The 23,981-nt window shown below is 42.6% G+C and overlaps 1 protein-coding gene across 1 annotated transcript in view; it reads right to left on the reverse strand.

The window, feature by feature from the left end:
• LOC123774339 (Bub1-related kinase) overlaps positions 1-23,981 on the reverse strand; it is a 139,097-nt gene that overhangs the window by 90,979 nt on the left and 24,137 nt on the right. The window contains 4 exon segments of the mRNA XM_069322183.1: positions 740-817; positions 9,298-9,387; positions 13,708-13,808; positions 14,433-14,523. Coding sequence (XP_069178284.1) covers positions 740-817; positions 9,298-9,387; positions 13,708-13,808; positions 14,433-14,523 — 360 coding nt within the window.

Below are 23,981 nucleotides of genomic sequence, written 5' to 3' on the forward strand. Positions count from 1 at the left end.
GCTCTGGTACCCAGGAACTCCAGGCCAGCACACATCACAAGTGCAGGAACAGCCGTATAAGGCAAAATCCTATAACAGAAATTCGCGGCCTGAGGTGACGTCTGACAGCCAGCATCATCATACAAGAACTGTATAGTGGGTAGCTGGGCTCCCCCTTCCCCTGCAGGAAGGAGGGGGTAACAAAAACAAGAGGGGGCTAGTTAAAATGTGTTGCTTGTTTGTTTTCTTTATAGGGGGAGTTCTTTTACACTTTTGAGGACATAGATCGCATTTTTCAACCAAACAGTGATTCGTTTTGTGTCGCCTACCTTTCTGGGTGCCTTTCCTGGTCGAATGCAAGTATTATATACTTTAAATGTAAAGGGCTCATAGGCCACTGCTCCCTAATCAGGGGGACCAGGTTCTTGCGCTAGTCCCCGGTAGGCAACAAGAACTCTGACTGATGACCCCAAACAGGATAGCACTATATCAGTTGGATAGCATCAGGGAGCCGACAGGGCTTCCCCACAGAAAAATGAGTATCTTGCACATAAATGTAATCCAGTTATAATTTGATTTGATGCAAATTAAATTTTACCAACATTTATGGGCAAGACCATTAAAGGTATACCATATTAGACCAATTTATAGTGCAATGTTTAACACTGATTAGCATCAAACTGATTTCTTAAGTCCGAGGTCTAACAAGTTTAACGTGTAGAATAAAAGTGCTTTGTGAAAACATTAAATACTGACTCACATGTGAAGCATTAGCAGAGGCATTAACCGATTTGTTAATGGCAATCCAGCTGTCTTGGTAAATACTATGGCTCGTATTCTGTGGAAATCAAAGTAAATTAATCATACAGTACTGTATATTTTTTAAATTTCTTGTCATTAATTTATATTTTCATGTCATACACAACAGTATTATCTCTGCTTGTACTTCCACAATACATTACTCATTCACACAATAAAATTTACACATGAGTGAGTGAGCATCACACTGAGGAGTCACACTGCTGCAGGCTCCAGGATAATTCAAATTATCTAATTGTTTGGAGTAGGGTGAGGGTTGCAAGTGGTGTCCCAGAATACATGAAGGTGTAGGAAATCTGAAAAAAAACTAAGAGATAAGAAATAATTGTCTGAATGAAAAATCTTGGCTACAAAAGTTAATCTTTCAAAACAGCAGAATGCCAACAAAAATGGCCACCACCACAAGGGAGGACAGTACCCCAACAAAGGAATGTTTTGTAGGTTTCTCACAACAAGATACAATGAAAGGGGGTTTTCTTGGCAGGATAGTGATTATTGAGGACATGCTAAAGAATTATGAAGAAAAGGTAATTAAATTAGAAAATGAAGGACTCAAGATTGAGTTCTGTAATTTAAAAGGAAGTATTTTCCAGCAAGAAAAGAAAATTACCAGCTCGACTAATAAGGTAAGGATACAGGAGGAACACATAAAGGAACTAGTAAAGGACAATGAGGCATGGAAAGTGAAGAGTAGGGAATTTGAAGAAATTAACAAGAAAATAGACTCATATGGTGAACAATTTCAAGGGACCCTGAGGGTTAACATGGAGTTAGGCAAGGAGATCTAACGAGAAACTTCATTGGACACTCAAATAGAGGAGGCTAACAAAGAACTAGAAAAGTATAAAGAAGAAATAAGAGACGTATGTGCAAGTTGTAAAACAGAGAGAGACAATCAAGGAAGTGTTTGGAAGTCAAAACCAGAAATGACCAACAAGAAGCAGAAATTCGGTAAGCAATTAGGAAAGAACTGGTTACCAACAGTAAACTAGTACAAAACACTGCAGACAGAAGTCCATAATAATTTTTGGATGTTTAGAGAAGGAAATTTCATCTAGGGTGGACCGAGCAGCAGAAGATATGAAAATCAGAGGAGAAATAGTAGGTTTAGGAGAAAGCTCAAAGAAAAATGTCAGTGATTTTAGAATAGAAAAATATGAGAAAGACAAGAACCACCCTTTAAGGGTGATGTTTAATGAAGAGAAAAACATGATGGAAGTGCTTAGAAATGCCAGGAAATTGCAGCGATGAGGATGGCAAACTTTGGTCAATTAGACAAGACCTCTCAAAGGAAGACAGAGAATAGCTGAAAATGAACCTCATTGAAGCAAAACGTCTAAATGGGAATAGAAATGAAGAAGACAAAATATTTTTTCTACAAAGTGTCAGGGATTGGAAAGCTAGTGAAATGGTACATAAAAACAAGGCAACAAAATCATTAGTGGTAGGGGAAGTAAAGAGTAAAAGGAACATATTCCTGAAAATTGTATATACCAACATAGATGGAGTTAGATCAAAAACATTGGAGTTGCAAGATATAATTCAGCTTAAGGTCCCAGATAGTGTCGCATTATCAGAGACAAAGCTTGAAGGAAATATTTCAAATGAACTCGTATTGCCAAGGGGCTACTCAGTTTCGAGACGTGACAGGACAACTAGGAAGGGTGGAGGAGTGGCTATCCTGTTGAAAGAACACCTGAAGGCAAGATAGTTAATACTTAAAAATCCTTGTGAAGTTAACAATCACATTGCAGGTCTGGAATCGAGACAAGTTGATAATTTTAAATGCCTACAGCCCACTGGCAAGCAACACATGAACAAAGGAAGAACTGGATGACAAACAAGAGGGCCTCATAATGATCATGAGAGAAATTATAGTACAAGCAGATAGATAAATCACAACTGTTTTCAGACATTAAATATGCCTTAAGATATCACCCAGAAGAAAATGGGGACATTGAAACAATTGATAAACTTGATTTCAAGAGAGGACGCTATGGGGAACTTCAAAATTTTTTAATGAGTGTAACTAGACAGACTTGTTGCTAGGCAGGGAAGTGAATGAAATGTATGCCAATTTTTGCAAAATATACGATGAAGGCACAAATATTCATATCTAAACAGAGATGCAGGGCCAGAAAACAGGATTGGTTCAACAGAAATTACAAAAGGGCCAGAGGCCATGACATAAAAATGGAATCAATATAGGAAGAGGCCAAACCCTCAAACATGCCAGCAATACAAAGATGCGAGAAACAACTACACAGCAGTAAGGAGAGGCAGAAATTTTTTGAAGAAAAAAAAAAAAAAAAAAAAAAAAAAAAAGATATAGCAGAAAAATGTAAAACAGAATCAGGCCTATTCTACAAATTCATAAACAACAAATTGCAGGTAAAGGATAATATCCAGAGGTTGAAAATGGGAAACAGATTCATGGAAAATGGTAAGGAAATGTGTGAAACATTAAATGAAAAGTTCCAGAGTGTGTTTGTACAAAATGAAATCTTCAGCGAACCAGACAAATAAGAACTCTAGAGTGTCTAAGTGAATAAGTGTCTAGAGACGAAGTGGAAAATATGCTCAAGGAGCAAAGTAAGAACAAAGCAGTTCGCTCAGATGGAGTTTCACCATGGGTTCTGAGAAAATGTGCATCTGAGCTCAGCATTCCCCTTCGCCTGATTTTTCAGGCATCCCTGTGTACAAGAGTTGTAACAGACGCGTGGAAAAAGGCCAAAATAGTTCCAATCTACAAAAGTGGCGGCAGGGAAGACCCCCTCAATTATAGACCCGTATCGTTGACAAGTGAAATGTTCAAAATATTGGAAAAATAATTAAAACTAAATGGGTAGAACACCTGGAGACAAACGATGAAGAATATACTGACGACCCATACTGACAAGTATGGTTTTCGATCTGGAAGATCCTGTGTAACAAATATACTCAGTTTCTATGATCGAGCCACAGAGATTATACAGGAAAGAGATGGTTGGGTTGACTGCATCTATCTGGACCTAAAACAAGAATTTCGACAGAGTTCCACATAAGAGGTTGTTCTGAAAAAATGGAACACATTGGAGAGGTGACAGGTAAGCTGCTAACACGGATGAAAAATTTTCTGACTGATAGAAAAATGAGGGCAGTAATAATAGGAAGTGTATCGGATTGGAGAAATGTCACAAGCGGAGTACCACAGGGTTCAGTTCTTGCACCAGTAATGTTCATTGTCTACATTAACGATCTACCAGATGGAATACAGAATTATATGAACATGTTTGCTGATGATGCTAAGATAATAGGGAAGATAAGTAACTTAAACGATTGTCATACCTTCAAGAAGACCTGAACAGAATATGTATATGGAGCACCATTTGGCAAATGGAATTTAATGTAAATAAAGGCCATGTTATGGAATGTGGAATAGGAGAACATAGACCCCATACAACCTATAAATTATGTGAGAAATCTTTAAAGAAGTCTGATAAAGAAAGAGATCTAGGGGTAGTTCTAGATAGAAAACTATCACCTGAGGATCACATTAAGAACATTGAGCGAGGGGCCTATGCTACACGCTCTAACTTAAGAATTGCTTTTAAATACATGGATGGCAAAATATTAAAGAAATTGTTCACAAATTTTGTTAGACCAAAGCTGGAATATGCAGCGGTTGTATGGTGTCCATATCTTAAGAAGCACATCAACTAACTGGAAACAGCAGCGCGGGGAAACAGCTTAGTGGCGGGGCCATTCATGCCACTAAGTGGCTCCCAGAACTGAAAGACAAGAGCTATGAGGAGAAATTAGAGGTATTAAATATGCCAAAACTAGAAAACAGAAGGAGAAGAGGTGATATGATCACTACGTACAAAATAGTAACAGGAATTGATAAAATTGATAGGGAAGATTTCCTGAGACCTGGAACTTCAAGAAGAGGTCATAGATTTAAACTAAACACAAAAGCCGAAGAAATATAAGAAAATTCACTTTCGCAAACTGAGTGGTAGATGATTGGAACAAGTTAAGTGGAAGGGGGAAGAGGGAAGACGGGACACCACGAGCATAGCTCTCATCCTGTAACTACACTTAAGTAATTACATTCAACTAAAAGTCTATCCAACTTAAAAATCAATGACTAAAGAAAGTAATACTATCAGGGGTATGTTTTATCTCCATTACAGATATGACACCAAAGCATGCACATTTTATATATTATGTCTGGAAAATGTGCTAACGTGAATGAAATAAGACCTTGGTTGTGACATGCAACGTCCATTAACCTGTTTAGCAAAATGTTCCCAAGTGAAGAAATGTTCACCTAGGTCATCCTGACTTTTAACCCTTAAATTGCGCATCGCATCATATGATGCTTTGGAGTACTACGCAAGATTTAAACGGCCCGCAGACACACAGGGTTCACCACACCTTCATCAGGGCTCTTGTAAACAGACGCCATTTAAAAAAAAAAATCGTGGGCCAAATTCCCGGGTGTTAGGGGCCTCAGAATTGAGCGAGCTACCAAGCCTGACGCATGCAGCATGAGCTCACAGCACTGCTGTTCAGCTTGTGACCACAGCATCACCTAAAAATGCCATAATATACTTGTTCATGCTATTATGTAGCGATGATATTATTACATAAGACCCCTGACTGTGATACAACTGACCAGGGTTCTGATAATAGCAGGATTGTGGTGATATTTAGCGCTGTGCTCCATGGAGGGAGGAGTAATGCTGTGGGAGGGGAGGGTGCTGGTGTTATATTCTGACTGTGTGTGGGCCAACTTTTATTGACTGCACTCACCATACCAGCTTAGTGGTTTGCTATGGTGAATACAAATGTACATACTTATGTATAACGTGTGTATAGAGGGTATAAACAGCAAGAGGAGTAGGCTTGGGAGCAGCCATTTTGGTGAGGGCAGTGGTGTCGTCTGCACGACTTATATTGGTTACTGGTGACCACTATGGTCTTTGGGCACCATACCAGTTTACTTGTACAAGTATGGTGAATAAAACAGGTAGATATTTATATGTAATGTGTGTATATAGCATAATAAAACCACAAACAGTATTGTTGGAGGAGTAATATTAGTGCGACTGGCCTTGAGGGCGGCAGCCACCAGCTGACTGTGTAAGTAGCTACGTCTTTGTGCCTTTACTCACCATACAAGCTTAGATGTACAGTTATGAACAAAACATGTAAATACTTATATATAACGTCTGTATATAAAAGCAAAAACAGTATGGTGGGTGGAGAATGGTGGCAAGTCAGGTGAGGTGAGGGAGGGAGGGAGTGGCAGCCAGTGGCAGGCTGCCACTGCCACTCAGCATACCAACTTAGTGGTTCGTTATGGTGAACACGAATGTAGATACTTATATATAACGCCTGTATATAGTGAATAAAAGCAAAAACAGTATGGTGGGAAGAGAATGTGGGCGAGTGAGGTGTTGAGGGAGGGAGTGAGTGGCTGGCTGGTGTGTGGCAGTCACTCCTCGTTACTTTTTGACTCATAATAGCAACTTAGTGGTTAGTTATGGTTAACAAAACATGCAGATACTTATATATAACCTGTGTATATAGTGTAATAACCAACAAAGTATTTGTTCACTGTTTGATGAACATAATTGAATCAACAATATACACACCATATTTTTGAGTACAGCGATGATTCACTCATTTTATTATATAAATATATCACACTACACACTATTGAATAATATTACAGCAAAAAACTATGAAAAATCAATCAGAGACATTGAAATAATTAGGTAATTATCTCTTTGTGGTAACTCCGGCCTGACAGCTGGCGAGCAACAGACCGTCTGGGACGCACGCTGAGTCAGCGTCTGTTTTTTTGCCAGACTTCCCTGCTCTATAGTGGGCAATATATGCCACTTACGATTTTTTTATTATTTTTCCCATGATCAGTGAACACACATTAACAGGTTAGGAAGAATATGAAAAAATAATATATATATATATATATATATATATATATATATTTTTTTTTGTATGCGCCTGTGGGTGTCAAATGGTATATAGCCATGCGCCATTTAAGGGTTTAAACATCACAAATGATGCCATCTGATGGTGATCAATTGTCATAGCATGCAGTAGTGCAAAACACTAGTGTTGAATGTAATGAAATGCCTCTTTCTGGATGAGCCTGGGTGGAAGGTATCTCACCTAGATGGCTCCCATCGACTAGGTCACATCAGCCACAGAGTTCTGTTTGGCTTACTGGGGACCAGAGCCAAACCCACCTCACAGCAGCACAAAGTGAATGACACTGCCACCCTACCAAGAAAGCATCCAAAAAGTCAGCAAACCAATACAGACCATTGCTGGGCTCAAAAAGACCAAAACTTAGAATTTGCCAAACAAATTAAACAAATTATCGAATCTATTGAAACTAGTGTGAGCTCATTAAGACTAATCCCCTTCATCTTCCAAGACAGTTCTGTAGCAGATGTGAAGACATACCAACTGACAAACCTGGAGGGGAGGGAGGGAGATAATCAAGGAGTCACCCAGGATCTTTAAGCAAGAGGCGTTTCATTACATTCATTGCTAGTTTTCTGGGGGAGCCTATCGAGGCTTCCTGAAGTTAAGGGGGCATATTACGAAAATATGCTATAAATGAAAACTGGTTCGATTTCAATCAAACTTTGACTAGTTGAATATAAAATTGGGTTGATCTGGTTCAAGTCTCAGCATCGTAGCATAAATAGGAAGGGAGAAGAAAATTATTGAATTTGACCAAAATGGTCAAAAATTCCTCCTTTTCTATTTAGGGTGCAATACTGAAGCATAGAACAGTTGCAGCCCTTCTTATATACACAACTAGTAAAAAAAAGTTTGGTTGACATTAACCACTGTGATGCGCCGAGTTTATTGTGAAATTCACCATGCGCACGAAATCAAGTGTTTCCCCCAAATTTTTTTTCTTCGTAAAATGATAAATTCCCTTCCCTGAACATGCTTATGTAAAAATAAATACCAAATTCCACTTACTTTGGCTGTGGGGACGTGGACAAGGTGCGCTGTAACGCCATCAGAGGCTGGTCGCCCGTGCGTGACATGCCCAGACACGGTCGTGCGGGGTCATTCAAGCACCGGGTGGTGCACAAATATATTTTCAATTATTTGTTCTTTGTATTTCCAATGCTTTTTTATTTTATCATATATGATGCATATTTGTGCCCTTTACAATATGTATACAGTAAAATGTTCATAATGTTCCATGGAACTGTGATACATGTGTCAGTAATGTGTCCACAATAACTGTTTATTGTCGCAATATTACTTGTTAAATGATGAAAAGACCACACACTAGAATGCGAAAGAACGACGACGTTTCGGTCCGTCCTGGACCATTCTTGTTAAAAATTCACTAAAATTACAATATGTACAGTTTCACACACTATTTACACAGTAACACACTGTACTGTATTACACACTCAGTACTTCGGAAGTGAGTAATAGTCAACAAAGTAGTCCATGGTACACAGTGTTACTTTGCTCTCGTTGCACCAGGTACAGATTGATTTTCGCTTCCCGTTTCTTCGTTCTGTGTGCTTGCAAATAACGCACTCACATACACACCCTCGGCTTTAGTGGTATGTAGCCAAGCTTGTAAAACGTAAGGTAGTCTTGAAAAGATTATAGGGAAAGATCAATTTGTAAGGTAGTCATGAAAAGATCACTTTGTAAGATCCTACACAGGAAGAGATTCAGCCAGCCCCGAAGAGTGTCCATCAGTCTGGAAGAGATTCAGTGAGCCTCAAAGAATGTCCGTCAGTCAAGAAGAGATGCAGCTATTCTTGAAAATAACTGGAAAACACCACCAAGGAAGCCGCTAACATTGTTCATCTATGCTACTTGTATCAGATGCATCATCACAACGCAGAAAACGATTCATCTATGTATCTATATACATAGGAGATAGCATAGAGGGGCAAGGGTGGTGCTTAGAGCTACAACTGGATACGCTCGCTGTATCGTCCTCATAGGTGCTGTATCACTTGCATCAGACCTTTGTGTTAGGTCCTTATTGCACCTAGCTTCACCAATATTATGACCCTTATGTTCTTCAAACAATAAGGTTTGAAATTCACTGACAGAACGCGATCTTTTATCACTGCGTTGGACAGGTGTTTGGGAGCCAGAGGTGCATGCGCCACCCATGGTTGCTCACTGAGTACTAACCCAGCCAGCAATTGCCAGAATGCTAGGGCATTCTGGGAATTTTTTCCAAGATGGCTGCCTCTCACTGGAGGTGATAAGAGTCCATTTCGTACACAACCAACCGCACGCAAATTAAGAATGGTTACGAAAAAATAAAAAAGTTTTCTCGGTTGGCGTAGTTTCCCACCGTCCGAGAATACTCCGTTGGCGCAGTTCAGTGGTTAAACTAAAATTAAAAATCACGTAATATGGCACCTTAAAAATAATCCAATTTACTGCTGTAAGATAACTCAACTTTTCGCACTTATAACTTACCTCAACATTTTGCTCTCGCTTCCGTTTCTTAAGTAAGCACTTCATGTGAGTTTCTGGCGAGTTCACCACTAACTCTGGCATTTGTCTCATCTACGGAAAATTAATTCCATAAACAACTATAAAATATTAGAAAAGGTTGCCTCTGTGCCATAACATGAACCCTTACTCAATATACAGGGATTAAATTCCCATTTGGTGTCACCCCACTATAGCATTAACTGTACTGTATTAATCTTAGTATAACACTTTCGTGGGCCTGGCAGACAACTCGCATCGCACCGCAAGGTAAGCCGGCCATTGCCGGTGAGCACACAGCCCACTGTTAAAATATTTGAATCACAATGTTTATACAGTGGTACCTCCATTTTTTAATTTAATCCATTCCCAGAGACGGTTCGATAACCGAAACAAATTTTCCAATAAGAAATAATGTAAATTGAATTAATCACACACCCAAAAATATTACCTTAAAAATACATTTTATACAGGACACTACTCATATTTATCACACAAAAAACAATCAGGTATAAAAATAAACCATAAATAAAATAAGTGAACATTTAACTACACTTTACCTTTACTGAGGACTCTTGTTGGCACATGGGAGATGATGAGGAGGGAGGAGCAGTGTTGGTGTATGGGGAGAGTGAGGATACATGCTTCAAGGAGTTCTGAGAGTTGTTGTTCTCACAAAGCCCGGCCCGAGGCTAGGCTTGACTTGTGAGAGAGTGGTCCACCAGGCCGCTGCTTGGAGTGGCCCACAGGCCCACATGTCCACCACAGCCTGGTTGGTTCGGCACTTCTTGAAGAAAACTATCTAGTTTTCTCTTGAAGATGTCCACGGTTGTTCTGGCAATATTTCTTATGCCCCACCATCCATCCATTCAGTTCCCCCCCCCCCACCCTCCATCCATTCAGTCCCGCCCCTTCCATCTATTCGTTCCCCACCCTCCACCATCCATCCATCCATCCAGTTCCCCCACCCCATCCATCCATCCAGTCCCCTCGCAATCCATCCATCCAGTTCCCCCACCCCATCCATCCATCCAGTCCCCTCGCAATCCATCCATCCAGTCCCCTCGCAATCCATCCATCCAGTCCCCTCGCAATCCATCCATCCAGCCACCCCCCCCACCATCCATCCTGTTGTCCTTTCAAATACAATATTCAAGCGCGATCTTGAGGTTATCTTGAGATGATTTCGGGACTTAGCGTCCCTGCGGCCCAATCCTCAATCAGACCTTTTTGTTACATATCCTTAGGAAGCAGCCCGTAGCAGCAGTCTAACTCCCAGGTACCTATTTACTGCTAGGTAACAGGGGCATCAGGGTGAAAGAAACATTTTGCCCATTTCTCTCAGCCTCCACCGGGGATCAAACCCGGAACCTCAGAACTATGAATCCGAAGCGCTGTCCACTCAGCTGTCAGGTGCCCTCGCCCACAGAGCAATTGTCGGAAAACCTGACACCATTTATTAATATTACATGCAATATGTAGATAATATTGCTGCTGTGTTGTATACACAAGTTAACCCATAGAAAATGTAGCTTGTAGTGGAATTTTCCGTCAATAGAAAACAGAATATGATTGCCACATAGTACTATAAGTTCACCAGTTATTCTGTTGGGAATTATTCATAAATACAGTAGTCTTTGGACTTACACCATAAAACATCTCATTTGAGTTAACTTAATTATCAGTATCAAAATAAAGTAAATGTGACCCTTCTACCACATATTGACATCTGGACAAAGTGAGCCAAGCGTGAGTAGTTAGGAAGATCAGCCATTGTTAAGACCAGAGTCGTTGGAGCAAATTCCTCTCCTATAATTTCTCTTGGACGAAGTGTTATGGAGATCAAATCTATTAGTGCTCTACCATCATTAACACGCTGTCAACAACCACAAGGGAAGTGTCTTTCCGAAATCTTATCTAAGTCATTATTAGGCCAGTAATGTTATGTTACAGGATTATTTCCGGTTAGAACACGAACGATTGACTCAACACAGGTAATTAAGCCTTGGTCCTTATCTAATAATATACAGTGTTTTCTCTGATATAGCTGTCATATATTAGGATTCTGGCTTTACAGCTAGTGCCCTTTGACAGGAACAAGAAGAGGAAGCAAGAATTAATCTTGGTACATCAGTTACTTGGGTGATGGAAGCTAGCCTCTCACGAGGATAATTTGGTGGCTACATCCTACTAAGGGAGCCGGTCGGCCGAGCAGACAGCACGCTGGACTTGTGATCCTGTGGTCCCGGGTTCTATCCCGGGCGCCGGCGAGAAACAATGGGCAGTTTCTTTCACCCTATGCCCCTGTTACCTAGCAGTAAAATAGGTACCTGGGTGTTAGTCAGCTGTCACGGATTGCTTCCTGGGGTGGAGGCCTGGTTGAGGACCGGGCAGCGGGGACACTAAAGCCCCGAAATCATCTCAAGATAACCTCAAGATCCTAGTTATACCTGGTGGACTAAGCCTGCTGTACAATAAGATAAGACACCTCCTCAATTTATATACTAATATATGTAGTTTAATACTGTAGTTTGATTGGCTGCATATATATCAATTTAATATAACCCCCCCTAATGTCTAAGGATCGATTTGTGAGAATTTGCAGAAATACAGTTCACTTAACATCATACAAATTGCTATTGAAATATATAAATTAACATAAATATAAATTCTATATAAATGAAATAAATATAAATTTCACAGGTCGGTTCCCACAGCAATCATCACTAGGAGGGATAAACTGGTAAAGTGAACTCGCCTCACCCAGCAGAACAGAACCACATGCTTGTTAACCCATACAGTACATGTATTAGCAAACTTGAGGACAGTGTCAAAATTTTGAAAGAAATTGAGTTCGAGTACCGAAAAATTCTAAAAAGGAGGCAGTTGAAAACCGAGGTTCTACTGTACAGGTGTACTTGTTAATAAGAATAACCAAAAATTAATGCCATCATCCACCAAACTGCATGCATTGTTTGGATGACTGCAATACATGTCGTCAGGATGCCAAAGTGGCAAATACAGCTATATCAGAGAATCCCACGAAGCAATCTAAAAGAACTTTCACACACAAATGACTTCTTACAGATAAGTGACAGCTTTGCATGAAACCTGCAAATAGTAGTATCAACTAGAAAACACCTTACATCATATAAGAAAATAATGATTACAAATATATGTTATGCAGATCACAACCTAATTGAAGCTCAGACAAGCTTCGGCAATAGACCTGTGCAGCTAGTCTTAATCGAAGTGGAGAATTCAGCAAATTCAATTTTAATCTGATCTTAATTGGGTCTTTAAATGGGCATCCAAAAATAACCTGTTAAATGAAGATAATTTCAGGCTACTGCACTATGCAAAACGAAAATATCAAAATGGAAACTACACAAAATGTAGTCAAACCACATTATTGAAAGCAAAGCACAATAAAAGATATTAGGGAAGTAATATCTTTTATGTTGTTACAAGACCATAGTTTTAAAGAACCCAAAAAAGTAAATGTCACAATTGCAAGAAAAATGACAAGTTGGATAACAAGAACATCTCAAACAAGAGATGCCATACTAATGATGATACTTTTTAACACTAGTGCTCTCCAGGGTGGCTCTCCATATTGTTGCACACTAACAGTACAATTCAAAGCTAGAGTAATTGCTGACTTGGAGAAAGTCACAAGGTATTTTACTGCTCAAATTCACTCAATAAAAACATGTAAATTACTGGAATTGCTTAATAACAATTTTAAATCTGTATTTTCTAGAATGCAGATGCATAATAATTTACTTTATAATTATATAATTATATATATATACTTTATATATTTCATAATTTAATTTATGCCCGAAACGCTTTGCGTAATAGTGGCTTTAGGCATTGTATGTACTAGCTCTACCTATAAGTCAAACAATCCTTGTAAATATTTATTGTATGTATGTACCTTACCTAAATAAAATTGTATTGTTGTATTGTATTGTATTGTACTCTTGGAAAATAATAGAGGGGCTGGTTCCAAATTTGCACATAGAAATAACTCCACATAAAATCAGGAGGCATGGCAAGATGTGCAAAATAGCCGCATTGAAAAGCAGAGATGCAATAGGTATGCTGAGAGAATTCTATCAACATGAAGGGCCCAAGACATTTCAACACACTCCCTCTACACAAAGGCATAACTACCCAACCTCTCATGGTGTTCAAGAGAGCACTTGATAAATACCTCCGAAGGAGGTATTTATCAAGTTCCACCCAAGCCACCAACGAGGCGGCCTGGTCACAGACCAGGATGCAGGGATGCTGATTTTCGAAACCAACAACAGGTAGGTAGACACTTTCAAAATCTATAATGGAAATATATTTGACAAAGCTAATCATTTATATATTTAGCAAACAGACCTGTGTTGCTTGAGCATGTTTCTGCTGGCTACATCCTTGCAGTAACTGTTTTATCATCCTGTCTTGTTCTTTGATCCTTTCACGCATCAGAATTAGCTCATCTGAAACACAATACACAGTATACCTATTTAAGAAAGTAGATTTTATAGTTTAAACGGACAACTCAGATGAAGCCGTGGGTTGTGGATGTTGACGCCCAACACTTTCAACACTCCAACAAATGTGCACACCCACATCCCTGTCCTGTGCAACATGGGGAAAAGGGGCGAGGGGGGTTCCACAGAAGAGGGGAGTTCCACACTGATGTGAGTGGGCTGAAGTGTTTCTTTTATGGAATGCTATAGTACCTACCCTTGCATTAAAAGTGATGTATTGATCATTTGGATGGAGACACAAGGTGGTACAGTAAATTAAAATTTGTTTTGACTTTGGCCAAAAAGTGCTTGATGAACTCATGCAAATATGGTACTCTTTAGAAATCTGTGCTAATATTTAGATTTCTCATAATACAAAGAAAATGTAAAAATCAATAAAACTAATAATTACTGCATCAAAATTTCAGGAATAGATATCATAAAATTAAATTATATAAAATCTTGTATATGCAAGATCAAGTATGGAGCACTTATATTTTTTCATTACAGTATATGTATATTTCTAATTCTTATTTGCAAAGAAATTATTCTGAAAGTGTTAATTTTTCCAAAATACATTAAAGATCTTACCATATTTTACTTTCTCTTTCTCTCTTTGTATTTTGAAGTAGTTTGCAGCTTTTAACTCCTCAAAACTAAATTCTTCGGTTCCACAATAAACCTTAAATAAGTAAATTTAAAAACATTAGTTACAATATATTGTATGAAAAAACATAGGTTTCTTATTCATGTATTTTAGTTTTGTATGTAACAGTTGCAATACAAATATGCATTATAACCCAGTTCCCACTACTAAAACTTCTAGATATTAAATAATAAAACATTGAAAATATCACACATTCATTCATATTACATTAGTTAACAGAGGGGTGGGAACCTTTCGTATACAAAAAAGAGATTTACTTAGCAAAGATTTCATAAGGCCATACATTGAATGGCCTTATGTGTATATTCAAATGCTGAACATCACAAACTTACAGATTAAATTTCATTAATTTAAATGCCTTTCAAAAGCTGCACAGAGTACATAAAAGGTTGCTCGTTCCCCACCCCAGATTTAGCACAATAAATTAATAATTTACTGCAGTGAAAGATATAGCAGGAAATGCAGAACAGAGCCAGTGAAAAACAGAGGTGCCATAAGCATGGAGAATATTATATATTGTATGAATATTAGAGCCCCTTGGCTTTACAACTTTCTTCCCATGTGCGAAATATTGCCAAAATAAAGGTGGAACTTTCCAAGAGGAAGTGGGACATGGTCCTGCAGGAAGTTTTAGGCCTGCCGGGTCGCAATGAACGAGTTGACCAATACAAGCATTAACTTCACTGATCAAGTTATCAAAAAAGCCAGCCTGTGGGGTGGAAAAACTACTGAAATGACTACAAGAAAGAAAGAAAAAAGAAAGAAAGAAAGAAAGAAAGAAAGAAAGAAAAAGAAAGAAAAAGAAAGAAAGAAAAGAAAAAATCCACACTCCAGTAAATAAAAAAACCAGCATTGAATGAAATGAAACACCATTTTCTGGGTGAGCCCCGGAGGCTCCCTGGAGCTTATCGGACTAATGTATGTTATATTAGATCGGGACATTAGCTAAGGAGTTCAGATCTACCAGGGAACAGCGCCAGAACCTGGCCCCTTCAGAGAGGTTTCAGGGAGCAATGGCCCTGGAAAACCCTCTTGTGGTTGGGGTTTTCCTTATCTGCTATCAACCGGGGTCAGGCACCCAGAAAGGTAGGCATGACAAAACAAACCCCACATGGTAAAAAACTAAAACAAAAAAACGAACAGAGGTAGAAACTACTTACAATCCCAAAGAAACAAGCAAACATCACACTTTACTGCCGCCCCGATCGTCCGCGCAGCCCTCCCCGCCCCAAAAGGGGGACGGGGGAGCCCCGGACCTACCTCGCCGGCTGCCCAGCTTCAGTTTGGAAGCTAAGCTTCAACCAATGCGAAAAAACCACCGACCGGTGGGAGGGAGGGTTGCCAGGGAGCCTCCGGGGCTCACCCAGAAAATGGCGTTTCATTACATTCAATGCTGGTTTTCTGTGGCGAGCCCCTACGCTCCCTGGAGCTTCATACCCAAAGAGAAGGAAATGAAAGGGTTAACCCGGGAGGCGGCCGCCGCAAACTCTGCAACGCGAAGCCGAGACAACAGGTTGCAACCTGCGACCCAAGGCAACAAGAACGCACAGGAGCAGACGCGCATAAAGAATGGGCGGCCAAGAACCTGTGCGACCCTCAAATCCCTGCGCCCGAAATGAGCCCTAGACATCACCAACACAGCAGCAAAAGTTGCAAACGTCTGAACAGCACGGGCGCAAAGAAAGACCGCAGGCAGGAAGAATGAAAAACTCTGTGGACGACCGGGGAGACCCCGAGCCCTGAAAACAGGGAACGAGGGGAGCCGGATCATCCACAGCGTATCCCCAGACACAGTACGCAGGCAACAGCAAAAAGCACAACCGGACAACACAAGACGCACCCCCGGCCAAACCAATCAAGCATCAATAGCCCAAGAACTCCTCCGGAAACCAGCCGTCTCGACCGTCGCCAAGACAGAGAAAGGCTGCACATGTACAAATCTACCACCAGTACCAAAGAGCAGAAACCTGAACCAAAGGGGCTACCACAAACTGAGAAGATAAGAAGACACCCTGATCAAGGACCAGGACGGCTCAGGCGACGCATGAGCAGGCTGGAGGTGAAACAAAACACGAGAAAGCGTATTAAACGTCATACTGTCGCCAAGACGAAGCTCGCAGGTGGGACACCGTCAACAAAGCCACCTGAACACCAGAGATGGTGATACCCGCGTCAAAATACCAGACACGAGGAGCCGAGGAGAAGGCCGAACCAGTCACGTACAGGACCGATTTGACCTGCCGAAAGAGGCGGAGCCGCGGAAAACGCTCCGGGTTCGGGCACCTATCAAGCAGCGTCTGAGAATAAGGCTGGGCCGGCCAACAAGGAACCATAAGGACTGCTCTCGTAGGAATAGGCTGCAACCGAGCCAGAACCCGAAGCAACAGCTGGACCGGGAGAAGAGGAACAGGTGCCCCCACCTCGACCAGTCCTGCCGAAAAGCATCCACCGTGAATGCCTCGCAGGTGGGTATGGGCACCACATAAAATGGGCGACGCCTAGACCACGCCGACTCGAAGACGTCCATGGCCAGGAGTCCATACATCCAACAGAGCCAACAAAACGAGTCAGCGACGATTAGCCAATCCGCGAACAGAGGAATGAACCGAGACAGCTGTCCGCCAGGACGCAGGTCACACCCCGGACATGAACCTCACGGTTAGCCAAACCCCGAGAATCCAGCAAACGAGCCACTACGGAACCAACCCCAAAGGACAACACCTAAGAGAAACCCTGTGGTTCCTGCAAAAACCGCCAGAGAACAGTCTAGACGGAGCTGAATGGTAGAGCACTGAGTGACTCAAACCCTCCGAAGCGCAAACCAGACAGCCACGAACTCCTGAACCGTGCTGTGAGCCCGACGGACGGACAGACTCCACCATCCCCGGCCGACCTGGGGAGCACTGGTCACAAAGCCCCAGCCGAGAGATGACCCGTCCATGAACACATCGAGCGAAGGCTTGGGGAGGTGCCAAGGCACGGAACCCCGAAAACCCCAAAGAGGAAGCTGGTGATGCAGCACCAACACAAGATCCCGGAGGAACGAACCCAACAAATGCAAGAGGCGGAAGGGGATCTCTCCGAAGGAACCAAACAGACGCCGAAGCCAAACCCGATCCTGCGGGCAGAGCAGCACGTCGAAGCCGGGACCCCCTCATGTACAGCCGAAGGCGGGACCACAGCCGCAGCAACACTTCTGGAGGGAAAGACAATGAGTGGCCCAGTAGCCCTAAACAAGACCCAGGTCCGAACCCAGGACGGAAACAGATGGAATGGCCTCCAGATCACCAGGAAACCAATCCCGGTGATTTGGAAAGAACCACCCCCTTTGGCGAGCAGACAAGTGGACTGAATGGGAGTCTACACCAGCCAGTCGTCGAGGTAGGCCAGACACGGAATCTCAAGTACTCAGACAAGGCCCTAAGATCTGGTGATATGCTAAGATGCAAAAAATACACCAAGTGCCAATTACAAAATAGGGAAAGCAACAAAAGCAGCAAGCCTGAAGCCCCACCACCAACTGTGCCAGTCCAAGAAAACTGGAGAGGAACGTGCCAAGAAGTGACCTGGAGGTCCAGGGCCACCATCCAGGCACCCGGCCCCAACAGAAGCCGGACAGGAGACAACAGTCCTCCGAGGAGGGCATAGAATCCAGGGCGCAGACTGAAGAAATCCAGAAGAACCGCAGATGCGAAAGGCCCATGACTGCAAAGAGCAGACGGGAACCCCAAAAGGATGGGGCAGATCAACCATGTCCAACGCACCCACTAAGATGACATGATGAAGCGCAGGGGAAGAAGCCCACCCCGCCAGCTCTGAACCCCCCCAAAGGGGAAGAAGCCGTCCACCGACGCCACCAGAGGCCGGAAGACAACCAAAAGCACCCACCAACAGTGGGACCATGTGAGAGTCAACAGAGCAAGCTGCTCCCCCAGCGCCCTGTCAACAGAGAAGGGAACAGAACCCCTTCCGAAAGAAAAAAGTACACACACATATACACATTATGTATATACACATACACACAAGGTATGTTACACACACGTGTATATACACATGTGCACACACACACAGCGTACACATGTACATGCGTACACACATACATCTTAAAAGAAAAGTACAATTTGCCGACCAGCGGGCAGAGAGCACCACGCCGGCCAGGCAAAGAAGGCACAAAACTGCACCAAAAGGCCCACCTCGACAACAAAACCTCAAATATCAGTCTGCAAGCCAGGAAGACCCCGGAACTCCAGAAGGCAGAACCAGGTCACACGAGGAAACAAAGCCCCGCTGAACCCACAAAGGGGGCCCAAGAGGAAGGAACTTACGGAACGAAACCAAAAAACCCAAAGGAACCCAGAATCGAACCAGGGGGAGCCCAAACCACCACATTTGCCGGCGGAGAACAGCACAGAAAGGCAAAGCACAGCCCCCAGACAGAACCCCCAGGGAAACGGTCATAACAGACCGAAAACCGAGGGACAAGGTGTGGGAGCAAGCATAACGGCCAGGGACACTGAGCCCAAACCCAAAACAGGAAAAAAGGGAAACCCGGTGTAAAATAAACACCCAAACGTTACCAGAGGAACAGGAAACGGGCAGAAAACACCAGAAAAGCAAAGAAACGACAACAGGAGAATAAACCCCCTGAAAAGAGGTGAAAACTCACCCAAGAAGCTCGCTCGCACACCCAGACGCATGTAAACAAACCGCAACGCCGGGAAACCGGCAGAAGAAAATGGCCACCACAACAGAGGGCTGTGACCGACGCAAAAGATACGAAAACACGCCAGCAAAAGTGGGAAGCAAGCAGACTGGATGGACGAAAAACTTCGCCCAGAAGCAGAAAACCCAGGCAGGGGCAAACTGCCCCAGCACTGCTAGCAGACATCCCCCACAGCCCCGGGAACCAGCAACAGAGGCCCCGGGGCAGAGCCGTCTTCCAAGCCCTCTGCCCTTAAAGAAAAGCAAGAGTCCATGGGAAAGGCAGCAAGAAAGGGCCGCTGGTAAGACCCAGAAGCCTTGGCAAGAGGAACAGGCTCGAAAACCTCTGTCCCCTAACCCGAACGGGGCAGCCCCCGAAAACTGCCAGTCTCTGCCCAAACTAAACCCCGCCCCGACCCCGAAACCCGCAGACGGTCTGGAGCCAGGAACAGGGGCGAACAGCACCTAACCAAAACAGGGTGTCCTCGGGGCATCCGAGTGGGAAGCCAACCTAGCATGTTGCAGCAACCTAACCTAGCTTGCAACACGGATGCCGCCTGTACTCGGAACAGAAATAACATCAGGAGAGTACTAGAAAACAAGCAGAGAATCTCTCGCAAGACTCCGGGTCAAGGTGTCAGTGACCCAACAGGCAGCATGACGGAGGTAGAAGTGGCGACTGTCACCCGGAGACAAGGGCACAGCAACCAACGATCTCGTACAAGACGGGTTGGAACCCGGAAGACACATTCAATGGTCCCCCGAGCCTAAACAGGGGTTTCCAGGGCCCGTAGGCTGACTGCTACGGGAAGCCCGGGCAAGGTGTTGCTAACCGGTTAAGAAACCCAAACATAAGAGGGTAGAGGATAGCACTGAAAACCCCTGCGACGTGTACAATCACGGGGGCCTAGCAAAGGGCCACCAAACACTACCAGTGGAACTATAGCCACACTAGACAGACCCCCACTAGGCATGAAAAGAAAAACAAAAGAAAACCCCCGCAAAAGTACACCGTCTCCAGAGGCAACAGGAACCGGTCGCCGCTTAGGTGGCAGGCTGTGCAACACCTTGACGCCCTAACCAACACAATACCAATCCCTAACCAGGGCCAAACAAGGGCCCCCAGCCCCAGCTGGCCCCAAGGGCGAGGCAAATGCCGAGCAGCAAGAACCGGGAATGGTTCCCGAACGCCCCAGGGAAGATAACCCTGTTACGCAAGGGCAGTACTCACAGGGTGCTTAGGGAAGTCAGCCACTAAGCGCATGCAGCCCTAGCATTGATGAGGTACTCCTGGGCACTGCACAACGCAACACAAGGCAAACACCGCCTAGGAAACTGAGGCCAGAGAAGCGTCTATCCCGGTTGACACTAGCTTACGAACTGAAGCTTGGCAGCCGGCACGGTAGGCCCGGGGCTCCCCACTCCCCCTCTCAGGGCGGGGAGGGCTACGCGGACGATCGGTGCGGCAGTAAAGTGTGATGTTTGCTTGTTTCCTAGTGATTGCAGGGAGTTTCTACCTCTCTGTTCGTTTTTTTTGTTTTAGTTTTTTACCATGTGGGGTTTGTTTTGTTATGCCTACCTTTCTAGGTGCCTAACCCTGGTCGATGGCAGACAAGGAAAACCCCAACCACAAAGGGGTTTTCCAGGGCCATTGCTCCCTGAAACCTCTCTGAAGGGGCCAGGTTCTGGCGCTGGTCCCTGGTAGGTCTGAAGTCCTTAGCGACTGTCCCGGTCTAATATAACATACAATAGCGATAAGCTCCAGGGAGCCGTAGGGGCTCCACACAGAAAATAAGGTTGTTGGGGCCGGACGGATGGAACGAATTCCGCACTGGAACGAATCGGCTTCGCCCCATATAGTTCGTTGAAGTGAGGACACTGTTTTCAGAGGTTAAAAATGGGGGACAGATACACGGAAAATGAAAAGGAAATGTGTGAAACATTAAACGAAAAGTTCCAAAGTGTGTTTGTACAAAATGAGATCTTCAGAGAACCAGACGATAAGAATTCCACAGAACATAGAGCGTATAGAGGTGTCTAGAGATGAAGTGAAAAATATGCTAAAGGAGCTAAGTAAGAATAAAGCAGTTGGCCCACAAGGAGTTTCACCAGGGGTCCTGAGAGAATGTGCATCTGAGCTCAGCATTACACTTCACCTGATCTTTCAGTCATCCCTGTGTACAGGAATCGTAGCAGACGTGTGGAAACAGGCTAACATAGTTCCAATCTACAAAAGTGGCAGCAGGGAAGACCCCCTCAATTATAGATGTATATCACTGACAAGTGTAATAGTGAAAGTATTGGAAAAACTAATCAAAACTAAATGGGTAGATTACCTGGAGAGAAATGATATAATATCAGACAGACAGTATGGTTTTCGATCTGGAAGATCCTGTGTATCGAATTTACTCAGTTTCTATGATCGAGCCACAGAGATATTACAGGAAAGAGATGGTTGGGTTGACTGCATCTATCTGGACCTAAAAAAAAAAAAAAGGCTTTCGACCGAGTTCCACATAAGAGGTTGTTCTGGAAACTGGAAAATATTGGAGGGTTGACAGGTAAGCTTCTAACATGGATGAAAAATTTCCTGACATAGTAAAATGAGGGCAGAAATCAGAGGCAATGTATCGGACTGGAGAAATGTCACAAGTGGGGTACCACAGGGTTCAGTTCTTGCACTAGTGATGTTTATTGTGTACATAAATGATCTACCAGTTTGTATACAAAATTATATAAACATGTTTGCTGATGATGCTAAGATAATAGGAAGGATAAGAAACTTAGATGATTGTCATGCCCTTCAAGATGATCTGGACAAAATAAGTATATGGAGCACCACTTGGCAAATAGAATTTAATGTTAATAAATGCCATGTTATGGAATGTGGAATACAAGAACATAGACCCCACACAACCTATATATTATGTGCGAAATCTTTAAAGAATTCTGATAAAGAAAGAGATCTAGGGGTGGTTCTAGATAGAAAACTATCACCTTAGGACCACATAAAGAACATTGTGCGAGGAGCCTGTGCCACGCTTACTAACTTCAGAATTGCTTTTAAATACATGGATGGCGATATACTAAAGAAATTGTTCACAAGTTTTGTTAGGCCAAAGCTAGAATATGCAGCGGTTGTGTGGTGCCCATATCTTAAGAAGCACATCAACAAACTGGAAAAGGTGCAAAGACACGCTACTAAGTGACTCCCAGAACTGAAGGGCAAGAGCTATGAGGAGACGTTAAGAGGCATTAAATATGCCAAAACTAGAAGACAAGAAAAAAAGGTGATATGATCACTACGTACAAAATAGTAACAGGAATTGATAAAATTGATAGGGAAGATTTCCTGAGACCGGGAACTTCAAGAACAAGAGGTCATAGATTTAAACTAGCTAAACACAGATGCCGAAAAAATATAAAATTCACTTTCACAAACAGATTGGTAGACGGTTGGAACAAATTAGGTGAGAAAGTGGTGGAGGCCAAGACCATCAGTAGTTTCAAAGCGTTATATGACAGTGTTGGGAAGCCGGGACACCATGAGCGTAGCTCTCATCCTGTAACTACACTAAGGTAATTACTCCCTCATGAAGGAAACATCCAGAAAGTTTGAGAAGTGAAACAGACAACTGTAAGGTTCACAGAGAAAAGGGAAACTAAGCACCCAGTAACTCTGCAAATTATCCACTCAGCAGTTAGATCGAAATCACTAGTCACAGTAATTCACTGCAAGATGGCAGCATCACCAGGAGCTCCAGCTCCTAATGTCAACAAACCAAAGTCCTGGACAGGAGAGAGCAAAACCTTCCCATTGATGAACCTGGATGCTGCTCCCAGCTTGCCTTTTTTGTGTTTGTAATTACTTATGTGTAGTTACAGGATGAGAGGTACACTAGTGGTCTCCCGTCTTCCCAGCACTGTCATATAATACTTTAAAACTACTGTACTGACAGTTTTGGTCTCCACTACTTTCTCCCTTAACTTGTTCCATCTACCATTGTTTGCAATAGAAAACTTTCTAATATTTTTTCAGTACCTTTATTTCCCTAGTTTGAATCTATGACTTGTTCTTGAGGTTGCCAGTTTCAGGAATTCCTTTGTCAATTTGACCAATTCCAGTTATTATTTTATGAGTGGTGATCATATTGCCTCTTTTTCTTCTATCTTAGCCATATTTAATGCCTCTAGCCTCTCTTCATAACTCTCATTTTTCAGTTTTGGAAGTCATTTTGTAACATACCTTTGCACCTTTTCCAGTTCACTGATGTTCTTTTTGAGATATGGGCACCATACAACTGCTGCATATTCCATTTTGGTCTTACAAGTCATGAACAGTTTCTTTATTATTTTACCATCCATGTAATGAAAAGCAATTCCAAAGTGGGAACCTGCAAAAGATGCTCCTCATACAATATCCTTTAAGTGTTCCACTGGTGACATTCTACTATTCAGAACCACTCCTAGATCTCTTTCTTTGCTCAAGTTCTTTAATGCCTTTCTACATAATTTGTAGGCTGTGTTGAAACCATTTTCTCCTATTCCACATTCCATAATATGGCATTTATTCACATTGAATTCCATTTGCCAAATGATACTCCAAGTACTTATTTTATCATGGTCAATTTAAAGTTTAAAGGGCATGACAATCGTCTATATCTCCCTTCTTCCCTAGTAGATGAACATTACTGGTGCATGAACTGAGCCCTATGGTACTCCAATAGTAACTCCTCCAGTTAGATACAATGCCTCAAAATTACCATTCATAT

This window comes from Procambarus clarkii, chromosome 1, assembly GCF_040958095.1.
Source record: "Procambarus clarkii isolate CNS0578487 chromosome 1, FALCON_Pclarkii_2.0, whole genome shotgun sequence".
Taxonomy (NCBI): Eukaryota; Metazoa; Arthropoda; class Malacostraca; order Decapoda; family Cambaridae; genus Procambarus; species Procambarus clarkii.